The sequence below is a fragment of the Epinephelus fuscoguttatus genome, linkage group LG19 (assembly GCF_011397635.1).
Source record: "Epinephelus fuscoguttatus linkage group LG19, E.fuscoguttatus.final_Chr_v1".
Lineage (NCBI taxonomy): Eukaryota > Metazoa > Chordata > Actinopteri > Perciformes > Serranidae > Epinephelus > Epinephelus fuscoguttatus.
Genome location: NC_064770.1, coordinates 18,378,142 through 18,398,057, shown reverse-complemented (window position 1 = coordinate 18,398,057; position 19,916 = coordinate 18,378,142). Strand labels below are relative to the sequence as shown.

Here is a 19,916-nt window from a genome sequence, read left to right as displayed (position 1 = left end):
TTCGATCACAAGTGATGTGATGGTTTCACTTTTACACTGTGATTTGTACGTTTGGCTTTAGCTTCTTTTTTAACCTGTTTTTGCTGCTGAATGAGTTTGACATCCTGGACACATCCTTCAAACACAGACTGTAGACCCCTCTGTCTGCTTGTCTCTGAAATTGCTTTTTATTCTTCCAAACAATTTCATAATACTTCTTCAGGGAGTGCAGTTAGTTACAGTGTGGTCTCCAAGCTAACTCCTACGCCTTGACGGACCATTACAAAGGGGTGGGGCTTAGCAAAGGGTATATTGGTAATAATAATAATAACTGGTAATATTGGTCTGTTCATAAGGAAAAATATATGGTACATGGACATTTTCCAAAATGGCAGACTATTCCTGAAGGAGCAAAATTTGCAGAAGATGTTCACTTTCAGAATAAGAATATAGATTATGTTTTTTTTTTTTTTGTTATTCTTGACCATATATGCATATAGACTCGAACAGTAAAACTCTGCATCAAAGTGTAATCAGAGCAGAGACCTGGCTGAAGTGAGCAGCAAATATCTTAAAATATTTAATATGTGGTTTGGGGGTTGAGGGCCGTTGTAAGGGGAGACGGTAGGAGACAAGAGCAGGAGTTAGACTGATGCTGACTGAATGAGCCCATTTTCTCTGAAAGTGTGAGAGTAATGACACAATGGAAATGCTTTGATAAGTCACATTACACTAAACCAGAGCCAGTGTGATTGCAAAGAGCTTCTATGATAATTTCCCTCTGAGAATCTATCCCAGGCAGGCAGAGGCAATCTCAGTGGCTTTGCATTTTGCTCTGATTATTGTCTCCTGTTCTCCAAAGTAAGGCCATTAGTTCCACAATTACAGAGAGTTATATTCAAGAATGATTCACCATTTTTTTCCCCAGAATGCCTACACATTAAGGGTCAATGAGGCATTATATCAACAGAGCATGTCCTCCATCCATGTTTACGGCACTGATGGCATTTTATTCACACCCTGAAAACAATCGTGACAGCTTTATGGCTCCATTTCATTAGAGATGCCTTCATAAATCTCAACCTCATGTTAATAATTACATCTGAATAAGCAACGCAAATGTGGGGTATTGATCAAAAAGCCAAACACAGGCATTAGTCTTGTAATACATAGCTGTAGCACATAGACTATGACGGTCTAAACACTGTAAACCTCTGCAAACCGTTAATCTTATCATGTCCACAGTGGTTTATGCACAGAGGTGGTCAAGAACAGACGGAAATGATAATCCGGCCTGTCAAGCAGAAAACAGAAAATAGCAGCCTTTCTATGCTGAACGTGTGCCTGACAGCTCAGTGACGCTTGCATTCAGATTACCTGCTTACCTTTCTTTTCTTCACCCATCAGTAGTTAAGTGAACTCTACGTGTTGTTCAGAATAAGGAACTATTCTTTTTCACCACCTGCTGGGATTTTAAAAGTTTCAGGTTCTGTGTGCTTGAGCTCCTTTTAGCTGAGGTCGGCGGGCTATGGGATTTGGTAAGAATGACAGAAACGGTAAAAGTTTGGGTACGTGGCGGTCATTTGGCAGGGCTCCTTATTGTGTTCTGCTCTCCTGAACACGCCATCGGACACATTCCCTCGAATGAATAAGGACTTAATTATCTCAGTTACAGACTCAGACTGACTGCATTTATCAGGCTTCCTGGAGAGGATGTCTGTTATCGCTGCGGACCCCTTCTTTTCCTCTGGGGGTCCCTTGGGCGCAGTCCTGTACACTGAATTGACATCCTTTGTGATCCCACATTTAAATGGAAGGCAGCGGGCAGAGCACAGTCCTCTGCCAACACTGAGCAGCTATGTGACTTGAAAAGCTACAACCTCCATAACAGTTTGTTTATCATTTGTCATTTGTTTATCATTTTCCAACAACACAGCATTAAAATATAATGCTGTTAAAATGCATTAAAATATAATGATGTTCAGCAGATGTCTGGAAGTTCCATTTATTACAGCACTGGGAAGCTGTTTTGGTAATAAAACATCATATTGGCAAAAATTACAGATGACTAACAAAAGTTAATTCACTGTGGGATTGAATTTGATACTGAGCTGTCTGACAATTTAAGAAACACGTTTTTTGTTAACTTGCAGGGACTAGGATATTAAAATTGATGCCACTCTCGTGTCTGTTCAATAAATATGAAGCTAAAACTAGTAGCTGGCTTAGTTAGCTCAGCATGGAGAGTTGAGATGGTGAAAACTTTACCCTGGTTCTGTCCAATGTTAACAAAATGTACCAGCACCTCTGAAGCTCATTAATTAACACTTTGTGTCACATTTGTTCAATCCAATGTCAAACCAAAGCAATTCAATGACATTTTTTGTAAAAACAACAAGCTGCCTTTTTACAGGGGGTTATTTATCAGACTGTTTCTTGACTGGAGCCAGTAACTTCCTGGAGTCTCCACTAGATCCATCAGAACTGGTCCCAATCAAGAAATAGTTTGAAGGCAACATGTTTAAATGCCAACTCATCAAATATCACTGCTTGGTCGGTGTACTTTCATTCCACGTACGACATGCTACGTATCCTCCTGCATCTTTTGGTGATGTTCTGGAACGCCAGATTGGGTCTTTTCAAAATCCACTTTAATTTTCATAGGAAATGTACAGTATCTGCTTGTTGATGCCATCTGGTGGCGTTATAAACTGATGCCGCCAGTCAACTTTTCCTTTAATGAGATACCAGCTGACAAAATGACAAAGAGGCATTTTAAAACACATCTGCACATCCCAAATTTCTAGCTTCATTTCCTGTCATTGGTAGCAGTATCAAAATAACAATAACACTGTTCTAAAGGAGTGAGACATTCAGAGCATACTTAGGATTTAGAGTCTGGGCTGGGATTGCACACAGCTCTCAGCATGAAGGTGGCTGAGCTAACAGTATAAACAGTGCTAACAACAACAACAGTGCTGACAGAGCTAATGGTGTAAACATGAGGCAGAACTGGAGGGTGGGCATTACACTTGAATTTGCGTCAACGCCGGCTTGCTACCGTACATCAGGACAGTGTTGTCAGCAGCACCAGTAGTTTAGCACGGTGCAGTGCAGCACTGATTAGCTAGGCGGTGGGACACACAGGGACTCACGCACAGTAACATGATTGTGCCGCTGGAACAAATTAGACCTACATTTAAGGAGCTTTATATGACATTCAAAGCATATCTGATTCAGCTGTCTGCACACGCCGCTCAGCATAGAAAAGGGTGGACTGGAGGGCTAGCAGCTAATGGTGCTAACTGCAGAAACAGAGCTACCAATGACAGTGCTGACAGAGCTAACTATGTCACCCTTGTGGGGGCCCAAAGGGTCATGCTCGGTTTATCAGCAGTAACCATCATATGAGCGCTGCACAGAGTTGCGGCAATTAGCTAGCTCATGGGATACAAACACAGAGACTTAGAGACACTACCATGCACACACCACTGGACCATCTACCACAACAACAAACAGAAGCTCGGATTACAACACACACTCAGGGAGAGTGAAGTCATTCTCTACAGTAGACGTCATTACTTTGCCATATCTTTATATGGCAAGTAGTTGTTTGCCCCTATATTAATGCACTTAATGTCGTATAGAGCTCCTTTAAATGATTTGTATTTTGAATACTAAGCATTAGTACCTTTTTTTCATTATACAGACCCTTTATTCCCTCCAGAGTTATTTTATATTTTGCATGAGAACAATGTAATGCAAATCCCTGCCTCTCTTGCATGTGAAACAATATGTTCGTTACTCCTGAGGGTGGCTACCGACCGCTGTGGTATCACAGGATCCGGAATGCATCTTCCACCACTACTGCTTAATTAGTTGACTGTGTGCCTGGAGACCCGTTCTGCACTTGACCTTTCTGAAAGTAAGGCAAGCAGCACATGTTCAACAGACCAGAGGAAATGAGGTGAGGGCGAAAGGTTCTCACATTGGTTGTTAGTACATATGGTAGGTGGGAATGTGTGGATGTGTCATTCCTTTCTTTCCCCAAGAATGCATGGCTTCTTGAATGGGATTTTTTTTATTAGTGTGACACTGAGCCAGTCAGTTGTATCACACAAAGCATGAAGCAGCACTGCAGAGACATCGACACATCCTGAGAAAATTCCAGCGTGCACCTGCAGAGGAAATAAATCAATTTTTTTTAGGGGTACATATTTTAATTTAGAGGAACAGCTTGAAGTACGATACGCAGTGATAGAACATGTGCCTGAAAAACCTTGGGGAATGATGACATATTCAAAAGGTGCATTGATGCAGGTAGAGGTTAGCTTAATGAGATTTCCTCTGGAGGGGTTTCTGGCTGCCAAGTTTCAAATCATCTAAAGGGAAGTCTGCTCTTCTCGTTGTCCACTGGAGAAAAGGAGAATCCTCATTATCCTCCATTGCATTGGCTCATTACAGAGGCCAAGGAGATGTCTCGATATAAATACTTCAACACTGTCCCTCAAATAGAAGAAGTCCTCGAGGAGAAAGTACACATTCCAATAAGAAGATATCTGCTTGAATTGCATTTGGAAAATTCAAGAAATATCAGTAAACAAATAGCTGCAAACTTGGTACATATCGTACAAGAAGCCAATAAATATAGCATATTCTCTGCTTTTTGCTTGTGTTTGAGAATTTGTTATGGTATTGATGCAATTTTTGGAGCAGCCTATCGTTACTTTGCTTTCTGGGACACAGCACTTTCGCAGCTGTTTTTCTTTAGATGACGTCCCCGCAATATAGAGATTACAGACACGAGCTTGTAAAGTGTGTGAAGTTTCAGGGTTGGAGCCTCAGTAGAATTTCAATAGGTTTTTCAAGGCAGGAGTTATAAAAGACCTCTACAGCTTTGGAGTCTGTAAGAGGCAACTGCAAAACACACATATTTGAATGCTGCCTCGTTATTTCTTTTCATTTAATAAGAGCCAAAATAAATGGTCTCCGTGGTAATTGATTTTATTGTGTACTGTTAGACATTTCTGATGAGTGGCAGAGGTGTATTTTACCTCAGAGTCTTTGAAAGTTCATGGCATTTACAGCAGCTTCTCTGGTATTTACTTTGAAGGTTAGAATGGTCAGACAGCTTTTAGTTACCAGGAGAACACTTTTGTTCTTTCATAATGAGGAGTTAATACATTATACACATCAATGAGCAACGTGTTTTCATTGCCACAACTGCAGGTGTTACATTGCAGGTGTACATTGCCTTCGATGTTGCAAGAAAGCATAAAACTTCAATGAGCAAAAGCATTCGAGGAAAAGATGTGCAGAAGCTGTGACAGCTGCCATTTTCCTCTCCCCAACATGTCTTACATCCATGAATACTCCCCCCCGAAAAAGTTTACCTAATATTCTTCAACAGAAGTCACATGGAAAGTAGCCATATGCAGGACTGATAGCACATCAAAGTATTCATTGGGTATCATATGGTGGCAGCCACGTGGGAGTTTCTTCCTCAGTGCCATGTCATCAAGCCCAAAGCATTCTTGGGGAAAAGTTATAATTAACTGAGCTGAGATAAAGTTGAGCTTATTGCTAAACTGGCGTGTCTGCTGATGGCTCACTAAGTAGCAGGCAGCTGCAGACGACATTGGCAGGTTAATCAAAAATTAATGGAGAATATCACAAATGACAGTTTAAATACTGCTGTTGGCCAACGGACATGCACTGGAAGAGCACAGTTGGAATGCAAGTGAATATCTAATTTCCTTTATATGGAAGGTCACATTGTCACTTTGGCATATTAGTCTAAGTGTGACTAGATAGGGCTGCTCAATTCACAGCCCTGCAGCAGCGGATTAAACAATGAAAGTGAAACATCTATGGGAGAAGTCACAGAAATTTTTCATACCCCAAATACTGTTTCAGCATTACCATAGGAGCTTAACTTGACTGTTTCAGCCAGGGTGCTTTGCTCAGATCAGGGGTCGACAACCTTGGGCATGTGGGCCACCACTGGCATGCCATAGCTTAACTAATAGCACACTAGCAAAATGTATGCAAGAGTGTTTTTTGAAATGTTTAAGCGCAGGGCTTCCCACACATTGATTCATTTGTGGCAGCCCATCACGATAACATCATCTGCTGCCATGTATTTTCTGTTTTTTTGAGCGGGACCGTTCATTAGGAGCGCTCCTAGGTGTCCTTAACTGCTCATTGTGCGGGATCTAAAAGTTTGCACTCACTTCCTGCAGCAGCTGCTCCTCTCATCTTTTAATAAGATCTGATCAGCTCTGACCAGTTGTCCACACTGTGACACAAAAAATCAGAACTCATGAGGAGTTTTGTGCTGCATTCAGGGACCATAAAAATCTGAATTAGAGAGGGGACAAAGAATGATACAACGAGATGGACACACACACACACACACACACACAGAAAGTTTGCAACTTTGACATGGCAGTTGATGAGAGTGTGGATGTGAATGACGCACCACGTTTGGCAGTCATAGCAACATACTGTGATTTGACTGTAAGGGTTTTTTATGGAGCATTTTTAGGAGTGAGGGATTGACATTGTATTGATACTGCACCCTAATTAATAAGAACATTTAATTCAGTGCTGCTCAAATATCAACTAAGATTATGCTACTGTGCTGCCTATTTTTCTCCTGAAATGTTCTTTCGAAACATTGTAAACAGGAAGTGGGAGTCATACTGTTTATGGTGGCTGACTGCTGCGTTTCCTCCTTCAAGCAAAACAGTTCCATCAAAACAGTTAAAGGGACTGATATAAGGAGAATGCCAGCGTCTCAGACCAATTAGACTTTGTAATTGAATGTTAAACCGAGAAACAACATGGCAGCGCTTGCACTTTCAACAGTGTTGGAAGGTCATTTTGTAGTCAGTTCACAGTGAAAGTTAAATCTCAAGCTGTATTCTTACGGGACCCAAGTATTACCTGGAGACTTCGTTTGAAATAATTGCAGAGGTCGTCTGTGTTCTTAATCCTGTGCTAATCTGACATCTGTAGCCTGTACTATAAAAACTCCACTGTGCATTTTTGTCGACACATTCCACAGACACAGATACATCAGGCATAAATTTACATGTCATTAATTTGGGGTATTACTTTTTGCACAGATTCTTTGGTTTTCGGCACTTTACTTCCTCTTCCGTGTTGAGAATTTTGGAGGCCTCGATAGAAATTATTAATGACAACTCTGATTGGCTTCAGGGTGCAAATTCAGGAGGTTAATCTAGCTGCTTAGCATGGAGGCCCATTCAGAAAGAGCATGATCAAATCCATCAAAAGAGGAATGGTGAAAGTTAATGAGATCAGTGACACGCATGACAGCACGTTTTATCTTTCATGAGGCTCAATATAAACTTCTTTGTACTAGTATGTTATATGCTCTTTGAAATTTGGTCAGGAGATTAGAGTGAAGGTCAACTTGAGTATGACTCATCAGATAATGACTGAACTGCCTGTATGTCACAGACACTGGTGGATTTGATTGATGTGTTTGTTACGAAAACCCCAAAAATACAATACTGCAAATGTAGAATACATGTGCTTGGATAGTATAACTGGACGATGTAAGAAGAACACAGTACTTTTACTGATGTGTAGGCAAGAATAAGAGAAAATCTCAAATAAATACTTAAGACTTTTGCCTTTTATTTCGATGATCACAACAAAAATACTGACACAGAAAGAGCTGAAGTTCAACGAACGATAAACCTTAATCAGTATTATAGCATCTGTTTTAATATAGCTGTTATTTTTTCTTTTCAGTTACAGTACATTTATTCAGTAAATTTGTCACCGTTGCATATGAGCTTCTGTGAACAATAAGGAGATAAATTTCATTGCAGAGTAATCGTCAGGCTGATTTTATTATTCATTTGACATTTCGCTGCAACTTTATGTTGAGAGCTCATTTTAACAGTGAAGCCGGTGGTTCATTTTGAGCGGAATGAATATTTAAGTCATTAACGTCAGTAAGGGAGCTGTATACAACATTCAGAGCAATAACATAGCAGCAAACAACTATTTGCAGTGTAAAGAGAGAGTGGAGTTATGGCGTCCTGAGCAGAGAACGGAAGTAATGCTCCGTCTATGTGTTTGTATCCCATTGGCTAGCTAATTGCTGCCACTCTGTACTGTGCTCATACAACAGTTACTGCTGATAAACCTATCGTGACCCATGGCATCATTGCGGAAGTGTAGCATCGACCCTCTGGTTCCTTCCAAGGTTAACGATAGCCCCTTTTCCACCAATGTTCCCAGGAACTTTTATTACCAGGAATTTATTCACCTGGGTAAAAGAATTCCTGGTAATCTGTGTGGTTTGCGTTTCCACTGCACCTCAAAGTTCCTGAAAATTTATTCAAATTAGCGTGATGATGCAGATGATTCGGCATGTGCCCTGTATTTGGCTCCGCCAGCAGTGAAGTTTAAAAGTATTTTAAGATAAGTGTCATACTAAGTTAGTCTACATACAGACAGCTGTCATTTCAGCTTATTAACAATTTACTATTAGCTGAACTAGCGTGCTGTCCTTGCTGAACACATGTATTGATAAAGTATTGGCTTCTTACTCGCTAAGGCTCAATGTCACTTACAGTAATGAGTGTAGCTGCCGTCAACTCGAGTGATTCACTTCGTGTCCACCACGGGCCGCTTGGCTGTTTACCGTGTCGTGTCGGTGTGTGTATGTGGAGGAGTTCAGCGCCAGCACAAAAGAACCGATACCGTTAGAGCATATCAATACTACGGTCTTTGATAATTTAGCCCCAGTGCTAATTTAGTACCGGGTTTCGGTACCCATCCTTAATCAAAACAGAAATGAAGTGAAGCTTGTAGAAATGAAATAAAGTTTGCAGCGGCTGCCCATGCCAGGAAGCACACAGCCCCGCCCCTCAAGAATTCCAGGTAATCTGAAAAGTCCTACCCCCCTACTAGGTACTTTTTCCAGGGTAAGTTTGGGGTTGAGGGAAAGTTTTTTTACCTGGGTAATTTCAGTGGAAACGCACAAAGGTTTTTCAAAATCCCGGGTAAATGAGAAAAGTTCCTGCGGTGGAAAAGGGGCTAATGTTAGCTTTGTCAGCACTGTTGTTAGTAGCTTTGTTTCTGGAGTTAGCACTGTTAGTTGCTCACCATTTGTTCAGCCTTTTCTATGTAGAGAGGCGTGTGCAGACAGCCTGAATCAGACTCTGAATTATAGCTTTGAATGTTATGTACAGCTCCTTAAATGTAGGTCTGGTTTGGCTAAATGACAGAACAGCATTGTAATGATGCTGGGTAATGACTTGGTTAATGTATAAATGCTTGTTGGCTGTTGATGAATTCATATGTCATGTTTATGGTAAAGAAACTTAGTTTTGTATATATATCTTTAAAGAAATGGCACTTATCAGAATGACCCAACCTAAAACCGAACATGATGTGAAACCATTGATATGATTATATTTTAATGAGTAGTATATTTTCCTGTCTTATTTTGTCGGTGTATACATAGCTCAATAAACCTTTGTTGAAGATACCCTCATTTATACTTCTCTCCAGAGGTAGCCATTTTAAAAAACAGCACTGTTTCTGTATGGCACTCTCAATCCCACTTGAAGTCTTGCCCCACAGTTTCAAAGAATTTGATATTAAATGGCCTATAAAACTCCTGCAGCTGCTCTATGACCTCCTGTTCGATCTGTACGTGAGTCCTGCCCTTGGATTTGCCCAGGCAGCGTGGCTGGCTGCTGCTCTCTGGCTTCTTCAGACAGGGGAAGCCTTTGGTTCGATTAAAGTAGAAGTGCTTGTCCGTGATTATTCGTTTCAGTCCTAGAAAGTCCTGAACACGGCCCATTTCCCCTGCCGGATCTGTGATCAGCCGCTCCCCGCTCACAAAGTGCATCTGCGACAGGCGAAAGTACTGCAGCCAGTTCTCCAGGTGCAGAATGTACATCCCGATCCGTATGGCGTTCCAGGAAGTGTCCACGATACCCTGGCTTCTGTTCTTAAAGGCCAGCTCTTCAAACGTAGGGATGTCTGGCTTCTTTGAAAGAGTCTGTGTGTAGTCAGAGATGGCTCTTGTGACTGGGTTACGCACCACAACGATCAGTTTGGTCTCATGGGACATGCTGGAGATGCGTCTGGGTGCCTCTCTGGTGACAAAGTAGCTGGGTGTCTTCTCTAATGTGATCTGGCTGTCTAGTGTACGTGGCATTAGTCCCCTTGGGAAAAAAGGAAGAGAAGAAAACACACATGGATGAGTCAGCAAGAGGTGTTATTTTCCTGTCCAGGAGCTTTTCCACATGTCTTTTCTGTTGGTTGGATGAGAGTAGTTATAAAAATGTAGCAGTCAGAGAGAAGCAAACAATAATCTTGCATCGCAAACAGCAAGTTAAAAACATCCTATTAACATGTCTTGTGACAACCCAGTCACCAGAATAAAATTTGGTGTTGTACATTCCTGCAAATTACGAATATCTTACATCCGTGTGTTTCATATGTAACTTTGTGAGTTTCATATATTGCTGATCTGTTCAAACTTTGCACTTCAGTTTACAGTTTGTGTCTTGACAAAACTGTGATCAACGTGTAATTTAGTTTAAGCACAAAATCCACTCGGGCTGCTTGGCAGCTGTCTCACCTACCAACCCGTCCTCCTCCTTATGCAAAACACAGCTGCACATGTACTACACATTGTGGCATTTCGGGTCTTGACAGCAACACAACAGCAAAGACAGGACAATATAATATATATATTTAATATATATTACTTAAGTAAAAGTATAATTACTTTACTTTCTCTACATTATAAACAGGGACATTTCTACGTAAAAGTCCTGCATTCAAAATTTTACTCACGTAAAGATACAAAAGTACTTTAGGTAAAAGTAAATGTGCTCATAATGTTGCAGATTAACTAATGTCATTGTTATGTTAAATTGTGGAATTATTGCTACTGATAATATAAGCAGTGTTTTAATGATGAGTACAGCATACCATATCATGACTTAGTCATACCAAAAATTTGAAAAAAACAACAACAACATTTGGCCACAGGGGGAGCCACAGCAATCGGTTGCATTTTAGCCATTTTTAAGCACATTTCTGTTGTTATAGCGCCACCCAGTTGCCAATTAGAGTTAAATTTCTCCAGTCACCTTGACGCGTCCTGTTCTACATATCTACCAAGTTTAGTAAAAATCCATATGGCAGTTAGGCCTAGATAAGAAATTAGCTCTCTAGCGCCCCCATTTTGTTTGATGGGGTCAATAATGGTGGGGGTCCCCTCAGATTATGTGTGGTCATATGCCTACAAAGTTGCGTGGTAATCGGTGAAACCCTTGAGATGTTATGCACCTTTATGTGATGAGCCACGCCCTCCGCAATATTCATTGCCTTATAGAAGCTCAGTTTTAGTAAGTTTTCCAACTTTTGCCAAGAGGGAACTTTAGATATTGGTCCCTAGATTATGTTCACCGAGTTTCATGCAGATCGGTCAAACTTCCTAGGAAGAGATCGATTTTAAGTGTTTTTCAAAAAATTCAAAATGGCGGTAAATCTATATAACCGGAAGATATGGGTTCTTTAAGCAAATTTGTTCCTCGTGAGGAGAGGCATCTCTGTGCAAAGTTTCATGTCTCTACGACATACGGGGCATGAGATATGCCCATTCAAAGTTTGTGATTTCAATCGCTTACTATAGCACCCCCCTTTGGCCAATTGATGTAATATTGCTTTATTCGCATCCTCCCATGACCCTCTACCACTGTGCCAAAGAATACCAGTGTCATTCAACCAGGTAACTTTTTCAATGGTAATCAGACAGAGCAGAGGACTGTGGTGAGAGAAGGGGAGAAGGCATGTGTGTAATGGTGAAAAAGGACAGTGGGAATGTGAGGTGCCATCCAGTTACTGCTCGCCCTGCATCATAAGGGGAATAAATCCTCTGGATTGCTGCTATTCACCGTTCAGAGGCGGCTTCAGAGTGAGATCACTGCCCATATTGGGGAGGAGAGACCACCTTTCCAACATCTTGTTGAGGTCAAGATATGCAAACAAACTGCAATGCATCCCCTCAGTGACACGAGAGGAGCCAGTCGGAGTCTTCCGAACATTTTGGGACCCAGCCGTTGATGTCATTGATGACATCAATGAATTCCACAGAGTCCGCAGTGGATTTAATTTGTATAACAGAAGTGACTGTACTAACACCAACAGTTAAATTATTCCACAACCAGTGACCATGGATTACCAGAACCATGTGGGAACATGGACACTTAAAAAGCCAACTATGTAAGGAAGGAGGAGCTGACAGGATCTGGAGTTGTACCTTGTATGACTTTCCTGATTTTACTGTCTTTTATTTCCTCAGTTTTTGTACACTTTTATCAGTTCTTTTAAGAGACAACCCAAAAACAAAACAAAACAAACAACAACAAAAAATCTGGCTATGTAATGACCACAGTCAAATATATAGAAATACTGGTAATACAGACAGCAGTAACTACAGTTTAACGATATTTTAATGACATTAGATGTAAAAGTGTAGGGTTAACTTCCAGCAAATGCAAAGTATCAGTTAACTGTAGACAAAACCTGAACAAACACCGTGTATTTGTTAGATATTCACTGATGACACGACAGCTTGTACAATCAAAACATGCATCATAATTATCATCATCATGCTGCCAAGATAATGGCCTTGCAAACTACAGGCAAATGTTTCTATTTGTCATATTTGTCATGCAAGTTTTCCTTCCCGGCGTAATATGTCATTCTGCTTTGGCACATTGGTTCAATAAAACTTGATTAATGAGCATCTGATGTTGGCTGTTGAGACACCGAATGCCTGGGCCACAATTCATCCTCACTTTGTTCTCTGTGTCCTGTAAGTAAAGAAAAAGGACTGTGCTGTGGAGTCAGCACAATAGCTTTACAGTTTGGTGAGAATAATTACAAAATAGTACGATTATACTGTTTTGTTTAACTTTTATTATTACAGATACAGTACCTAAACTTCTCTATTTCACAGCATGTGCATCGGTCTCTTGATTTCAGGTATGTTACCACACAGTGCTGATGATTAAATACCACACTTTCTTTATTATTACTGGGGGAAGGCTTCGATTAAAGCCTAACCTTTCTCAAAGCTTTCTCTCGCAAGGAAGGGGTAGCCATAGGTTACCTCTAAAGTCTTGGAAATATTGATCCATTTAGTTTTATTTATGAATCCTGAGTTGTTGGCTTGGGTGCCTCAGGGCCAGTAGGCAACTATTAATCTTTTATGAGAACAGCACCTTTTCAAGCAAACAGCTTTGCTACTCACTGAAAAAAAAAAACTCGCAGCCATTTTCCAGGAGGTACAGAATCTTTGGCTGTGTGCTGAGAAAACTGTCTTCGTTATCTGGCTTGTCAATTCCATACATTCTCACCATCCTCGGAGATGAAGATTGTATAGATGAGAGGACCCCGAACACGCTGGCTCAACTTGTTATATCGCAAAACTGGGCTGACAATGTGAACACATACAGTGAAAGGTTGCAGATGGCTCTGCTTAAAATAGTATAGCTACTCGCTGCTGACTACACAACCGTATACAGCACTACTCTGTTGACAACATGTTTACACACACAAGCATGAGGATACTGGGAATATGGTGCTGATGAAAAACCTATGATGCTAAACCAAGAGGATTTCACACTGACATTTTCCACTCACACCGGCTGTTTTTGTTTGGATGCAGAATACAAAACTCCAAGTGAGCCTGTCCATCAGAGAAAGCTGCATTATATACTAACTTATCTTGAGTTATTGATTTTTACAGCTGTGAGTCTCAGCACCGGATCTTCTTCATGTTACACAGACATCATACAGAACTGAGGGGAATTAAAGAGACGAGATGGAAATAAGGGTGTTAAAAAAACTGAATAGACTGAAATATCTCGAGTTTGGAGAGTCAGCGGCACCGCTGAAATCAATTATCATGCATGTGTTAAGAATGGTTAGTCAACATTTAGGTGTTATTTTTCCTATGAGAGGTACTCAAAGATCTGACTTGAAAGTAAATGTAACATTTTGAATGCACATAATATACACAAGCAACCACAGTCGGTCTCTGCTAAGAAGCCATTTACATCAGGTATTATACACACAGTGGGTGCGGTTATGTGATGGCTTCTCATTCAGAATGAAATAAATCTGAATGAAATCATTCGGAATTAAAGTTTTTCCAGGTAATTTACATGAGAAATATTCATTCCGAATGAGGGTTTACACGGGAGATCAGTTCAATCGCCTTTATTCAGGTCTGCGCAAGGTTTGGGGCAGGGAAGGTTTCTGATTGGATAGGGGGCGGGGCGGATGTTACGTGTTTACATTTACCGGAAGAAAACACTGTAGTCCTCACTCCAGATAACAAGATGCTTGACGATGCCGTTCTTCATGCCTATTTCGGGCTTGTTTTGCTTATATTCTTGAAGCAGCAGTACGACAACAACCTTGTTCTGCTAATGCTTCGTCTGTTGAGGAGGAAGAGAGAGGCAGAAGGTCGAAGAAGGGAGATAGAAGACCGTGCTTTGGCAAATGGAAACCGGTGAGCGTAACGAGTCTGACTGCTCTATCTCAGCCCGTTGCTATGCGCGCTATATACGTCATCGCGCCAGAAGGGCAAGGAAACGAGCATGCACAGAAAGACCAGAATGAACTTAAAGAGGAATGAGCGTTTACATGCACACAAAATTCTTTCATTCAGAATGACAAACAGGATAAACCACCCCCTTTAATCGGATTTAATTTTCAGTCGGAATGACCATTTACATGACCACTTGTAATTGGAATGGCCTTTCATTCAAAATGAAAGTTGAATTAAACTGTCCATGTTAATGTACTGAGTCTGGATATCTTATTTGGATAAGAATACATTTTCCTCCATACACTATCATTGTAAAGGAGTGGCAGTCAAATGGTGGATACATTTTTCTGAGCGAACCCTGCTAAATGACTCTTTTTATTATCAGAATTTGGTCCATTCTTTCCAGCAACATTTAGAAAGTAAGAGAAGAGCTATATAATTAAATTTAAGCATTCATGTGTGCGGGGAGCTAAGAGTAACTCAGACAGCTCGGCCAGCGGATGTCTGGGACAGTGCATGCTCTCAACTGGCTTAACTAGAAAAGTAATGCACATGCTCCATGGGCTCAAAATCAAAAGTGTGAGGAAACCAGTGTATGTGCTTAGTGAGCAGTTTTATAGGAATGAATGGCACTCCATCTGTACATGGGAGCGTATCTATGTATCCCGGGTTCTATGTTTCCCAGGTTCTGTGTTCCCCACTTAACCCTGCAATAAAGGTTCTATGTTTCCTGGGTTCTATGTTTCCTGGGTTCTATGTTCCCCGCTTACCACCCAAAAAGTTTCTATGTTTCTCGGGTTCTATGTTCCCCGCTTACACAAAAAAGGTTCTATGTTTCCTGGGTTCTTTTAGTAAGCGGGAAACATAGAACCCTTTTTTGTTGAGCGGGGAAAATAGAACCCGGGAAACATAGAACCTTTCTGGGTGGTAAGCGGGGAACATAGAACCCAGGAAATATAGAACCCGGGAAACATAGAACCCGGGAAACACAGGGATGACCCCCTGTACATCCACTAGCCTATCCAGTTCTCCTTAATACATTAGTGACTCATACAACAGCATTGCTCAGAGAGACTCTCTGAGGAACGTTATGGGAACTGCCCATTGGTCCGACAGCCCATTGGTTCGACATCCCATTGGTCCGACCATATTAAACTCATTGTTCTGAAGTCCGTTCCGAAATCATCATGATGCCCTGTGGTTAAGGTCTGGTTAGGTTTAGGCACAAAAACCACTTGGTTAGGGTCAGGAAAAGATCATGGTGTGGGTTAAAATGAAAAAGAAAGTGACAAACACATAAGCTGTGAAAACATCCACTTTTGTCGCTAGAATCACTGCTGCAAGTGTCCCACACTTTCATCAAAAAATACCCGCTTTTGTCGCTACAAACACAACTGAATATGTCTTGAACTCTCTTTAAAAAATACCTGCTTTTGTGGCTACAACCTGGTGGGAAATGTCCCAAAATAGAATTTCAAGATACTCGCTTTTGCGGCTACAAGTCAGCTGGAAAAGTCCCAAACTCTCATTAAATATTCCTGCTTTTGTCACAACAAACACAGCTGGACATGTCCTGAACTGTCGTTAAAAAACACTCGCTTTGTTACTTTGTTACTACAAATACAGCTGGACGTATCCTGAGCTCTTATTTAAAAATACCCGCTTTTGTCGCTACAAACATGACTGGATATATCTTGAACTCTCATTAAAATTACCTGCTTTTCTCACTACAACCTGGCTGGAAATGTCCAGAACTCTCATAAAAAAGAATACCAGCATTTGTTGCTACAAACACAGCTGGACATGTCTCAAACTCTCATTAAAAAAATACTCGCCTTTATTGATACAAACTCAGCTGGACAGTGTTTGAGTCTTGAACAGTGATCTGCTGCTGTCTGCTGCTTGATAGCTGTCTCGCCTAGGTATCACACCATCCACCATCCCTTTCTCCCCGTGGTGAGGCACTCAGCTCAGATACATGTAACCTGAACCATGTCACTTTTAAATGTTGTTCTGATATTTATGAAATGTAGAAACAAGTGTGATTTTCAGAAATGTACAAAGCCAACATTTTATTCTGGTGACTGGGCTGCATTATTCAGATACATTGCACATTATATGTTAATACCAGGTGTAAATGGGGTCTGGGGTCTCAGTGGGAAACAAAAGACTGTTGCAGTCAGTGTAAACATAGTCACTGTATATGGTCCACGGCAAAATTATGCAGTCTTTTACGACTGCTGTCTTTGATGGATCAATAAATTCTCACACTTTAGTATCTTCTACTGAGAGCAGTTCTCCTCAAAGAACTCAACAAGTTAGAAAATACAATATGTGCTGGAATAATCCTATCTCCAGTATCTGATCACACATGACTAGATGAAAACAGAAATATTAACAGAGCAATATCCTGCTGGGCATCGTCTAATCTCGCCCTGTGGCTCATTAAACTGATACCTACGGCCTCTGTGTCCTCTGAGCTCAGTTGTCATTTTTCCAGTCAAAGGATTGTTTAACTATCTGCAGCCAAGGAGGACAAGGTACAATCCAATGATCAAAGGATGTTAGTCTTTATTTTCTACTGAAATCAGGGCTATTTATAAGGGATTCTTTCATGTCAGTGGGAGCAGCCTGGACCTATAAACTCAAAGTCGTCTGTCTTGGAGTGATGTTAATGAGGAACACTGGGGGGTGCCTGTAAGTACAAACATTTATTTGAACTAGAATTTTGTAGTTGGAGCTCATCTCAAATTATCTGGTTATTACAAAATTATCGTACGTGCATGCGCCGGCCCTGCCACAGCTTATTTGAACCTTTAAGGGCCATATGTGATATCACAAACAGAACGCAAGTGATGAGCAGAGATTTATTATTTCTGATAAATCATTTTCTCTGCTCGCTCAAACACACCCAGCAGCAGCAGCAGCAGCAGCCTCATTTATGTATCTGTTCCTTATTGAGATAGCAGGAATCAAGCCAGAAGGGGAACATGTGATACCTGAGGCAGGTGTCTGAACCAACCATCAGGATTTTTTTTCCTCCCAATGCCCCCAAGAAACTATCTGCACTGCACACAGCATCTGAAAGTAGAAGATAAAATTGAGGATCTTTATGGCACTGGGTTCTTTCACGAAAAGCTGCTCCGCCCTTGCTTAGTAATGATTATTTCCAGTTTGTAAAGCTACATGACTGTAATACCAATGGAATTGCTCCAAGGGTAATCACTGTTGGGTCTGACACTCCAGCATCTTTATCAGTATGCATGTATCAGTAGAAACTTTCAAATGAACATCTTGCTTTGTGGGACATGAGCGAACACACATACCCAGACACACACACACCTTGATTAACTGACATTTGAGTGAAGTGTTCTGATTGATTACCACCTTTTCACTCAGAGTCAACGCTAAATTCTTCAGGGTAATTTTCTTCTACCCAATTCTTGGTGAAACTTTAAGTCAGGATGCATTACAAGGCTTGGCTGTGACATTTTAATCACTTTGGGAAAATGAACTCAGGTGTGGAAGATCAGCTCGATACTGTAAATGAGACCTGTTCCTGGTCAAATGAGAGGACATGGTTGAAAGCTAATTCGTTCTGGATGCTTCAGCATTTCGTTTGATGCCCTGATTCTCTGATTCTTATTGGTAATTTGTGCAAAATATTGTAAATCTTATTTATTTAGGTATGTTTGAATTTAACACTGACTTCTGGTGTATCTATAAAAATGGTTTGTTTGATATTTTTTTTTGTAAATATCTAAGCAATTAACAGACATAATAGTCTTGGGCCTTAAAGCATTAATACTAGCAGTTTTATTAATTAACCCTCAAGCATCACTTTTGTTTTTGCGATGATTATTTCAATGTGTTTACCATTTAAGGCAGTTTCTTGCTATAAATAAAGCAAATAAATGTAACTAAGAAAACTGAAAAGTGAGGACCAGCTTCATCTGTGTGAACATCACAGGAAGTCACTGCTAATGGGTGTGAAGCAGCCGCTACACGTGGTGTTTCTTTTATTGTGAAGGTTCTAATTTGAGTCTCTTCAAAACAGGGAGACTTCACAGTATATTACAATGTGTTTTTAACAGACCAATGCCCTGAAAACAGCTGAGGCAAACGCTAAAATTAAACAGTCTTATTTAGAGGCATGTATTCATTATTAAATTTGGCTATACAGTAAGATAAAAATAAGCACTTTTTTTTTTTTTTTTTTTTTTGCTTTTCAATTTTTAAATATTATGAAGTAAATGTTAATAGCACAATGCAATTGGTAAGGAATAATGACACCATCAGTGTTTCCATGGGCTCCCTGTAAGCCTCACTTTCACTATGCAATTCTGTCTGCCACCAGGTACAGTCACCAGGAAAATGAAGGCCAAACTTACAGTATAAAGACAGTGCGTCGGCTATTGGCAACAGTTACTATCCCCGAAAACTGTGGAAAAATGGTGGTGGAAATGGTGGACGATGGACGACCAAAGTAGAAGAAAATGCAGTGTGTTTCCCACAGTGTTCTCCTGTGCTATTGGTAGTTACTACTCTGAAGAAAACAGAGAGCAATCCAGTTGGCTTTGCCACAGCAGTGCCAACAATAAAACCACTTGGGTATGCGAGGGGGGTGGAGTTGAAAGTTGTCTCATTCCACATTATGCATAAACTACTTTATTCTATTCTAACAATTCTGCTTTGTGATGATTTGATGAAATATTTTATGTTAGCTCAATCACCCACTCCATGAGATAAGAGAGAAAAAAAACAAAACCAAATACGTGCATCCAGCTGCAGCTCTTATCTACAGGTAGTTAGGGTCGATGGCGGAAAGCATGGCAGTCATTGCCGCACATTAATGAGCTGTGGTGGTGAGCTGAAAGCTCATCTGCATATTGTAGTCACCCTGAAAGAACCTGCTGGCTATCTCGCGGAACAATTTATCTCTGTTGGCGCGGTGGAGGCAGGAGGTCTGGAGTTCACGCTTAGTTCCCTCTGGACGTTGCTATATCATTATGGAGGAATAAGCCACAAACATGGATCTGTTTTAAAGTATCAAGGACTTCCCATTAAACCCAGATACACCATTCTACTGCAGCGTGCAGTTCCACTGGGAGAACGTGTTACTCTTACTACAGTATTCATACCTAAAGCCATTCATTAGCAACAGATTTAAAGCTTTAAATTAATCCCTGCTATGATTGCTTTGACTTTTGCAAGCTAATATCTGTGAATTGCTGTTGGTCCATTTTACTCTCAACTTCTCATATGGCCCTAAAGGTGTAGTTATTCATCTGTGGTGTTCAGCATACCA

The 19,916-nt window shown here is 40.7% G+C and overlaps 1 protein-coding gene across 1 annotated transcript in view; it reads right to left on the bottom strand.

The window, feature by feature from the left end:
- Positions 1-7,691: 7,691 nt before the first annotated feature.
- The window catches only part of hs3st2 (heparan sulfate (glucosamine) 3-O-sulfotransferase 2), a 28,321-nt gene continuing 16,096 nt past the window's right edge, over positions 7,692-19,916 (bottom strand). Inside the window, exon 2 of the mRNA XM_049560568.1 lies at positions 7,692-10,199. Within this exon, the coding sequence (XP_049416525.1) occupies positions 9,581-10,199 (619 nt within the window). The 3' untranslated portion in view covers positions 7,692-9,580. The remainder of the gene's footprint in view (positions 10,200-19,916) is intronic.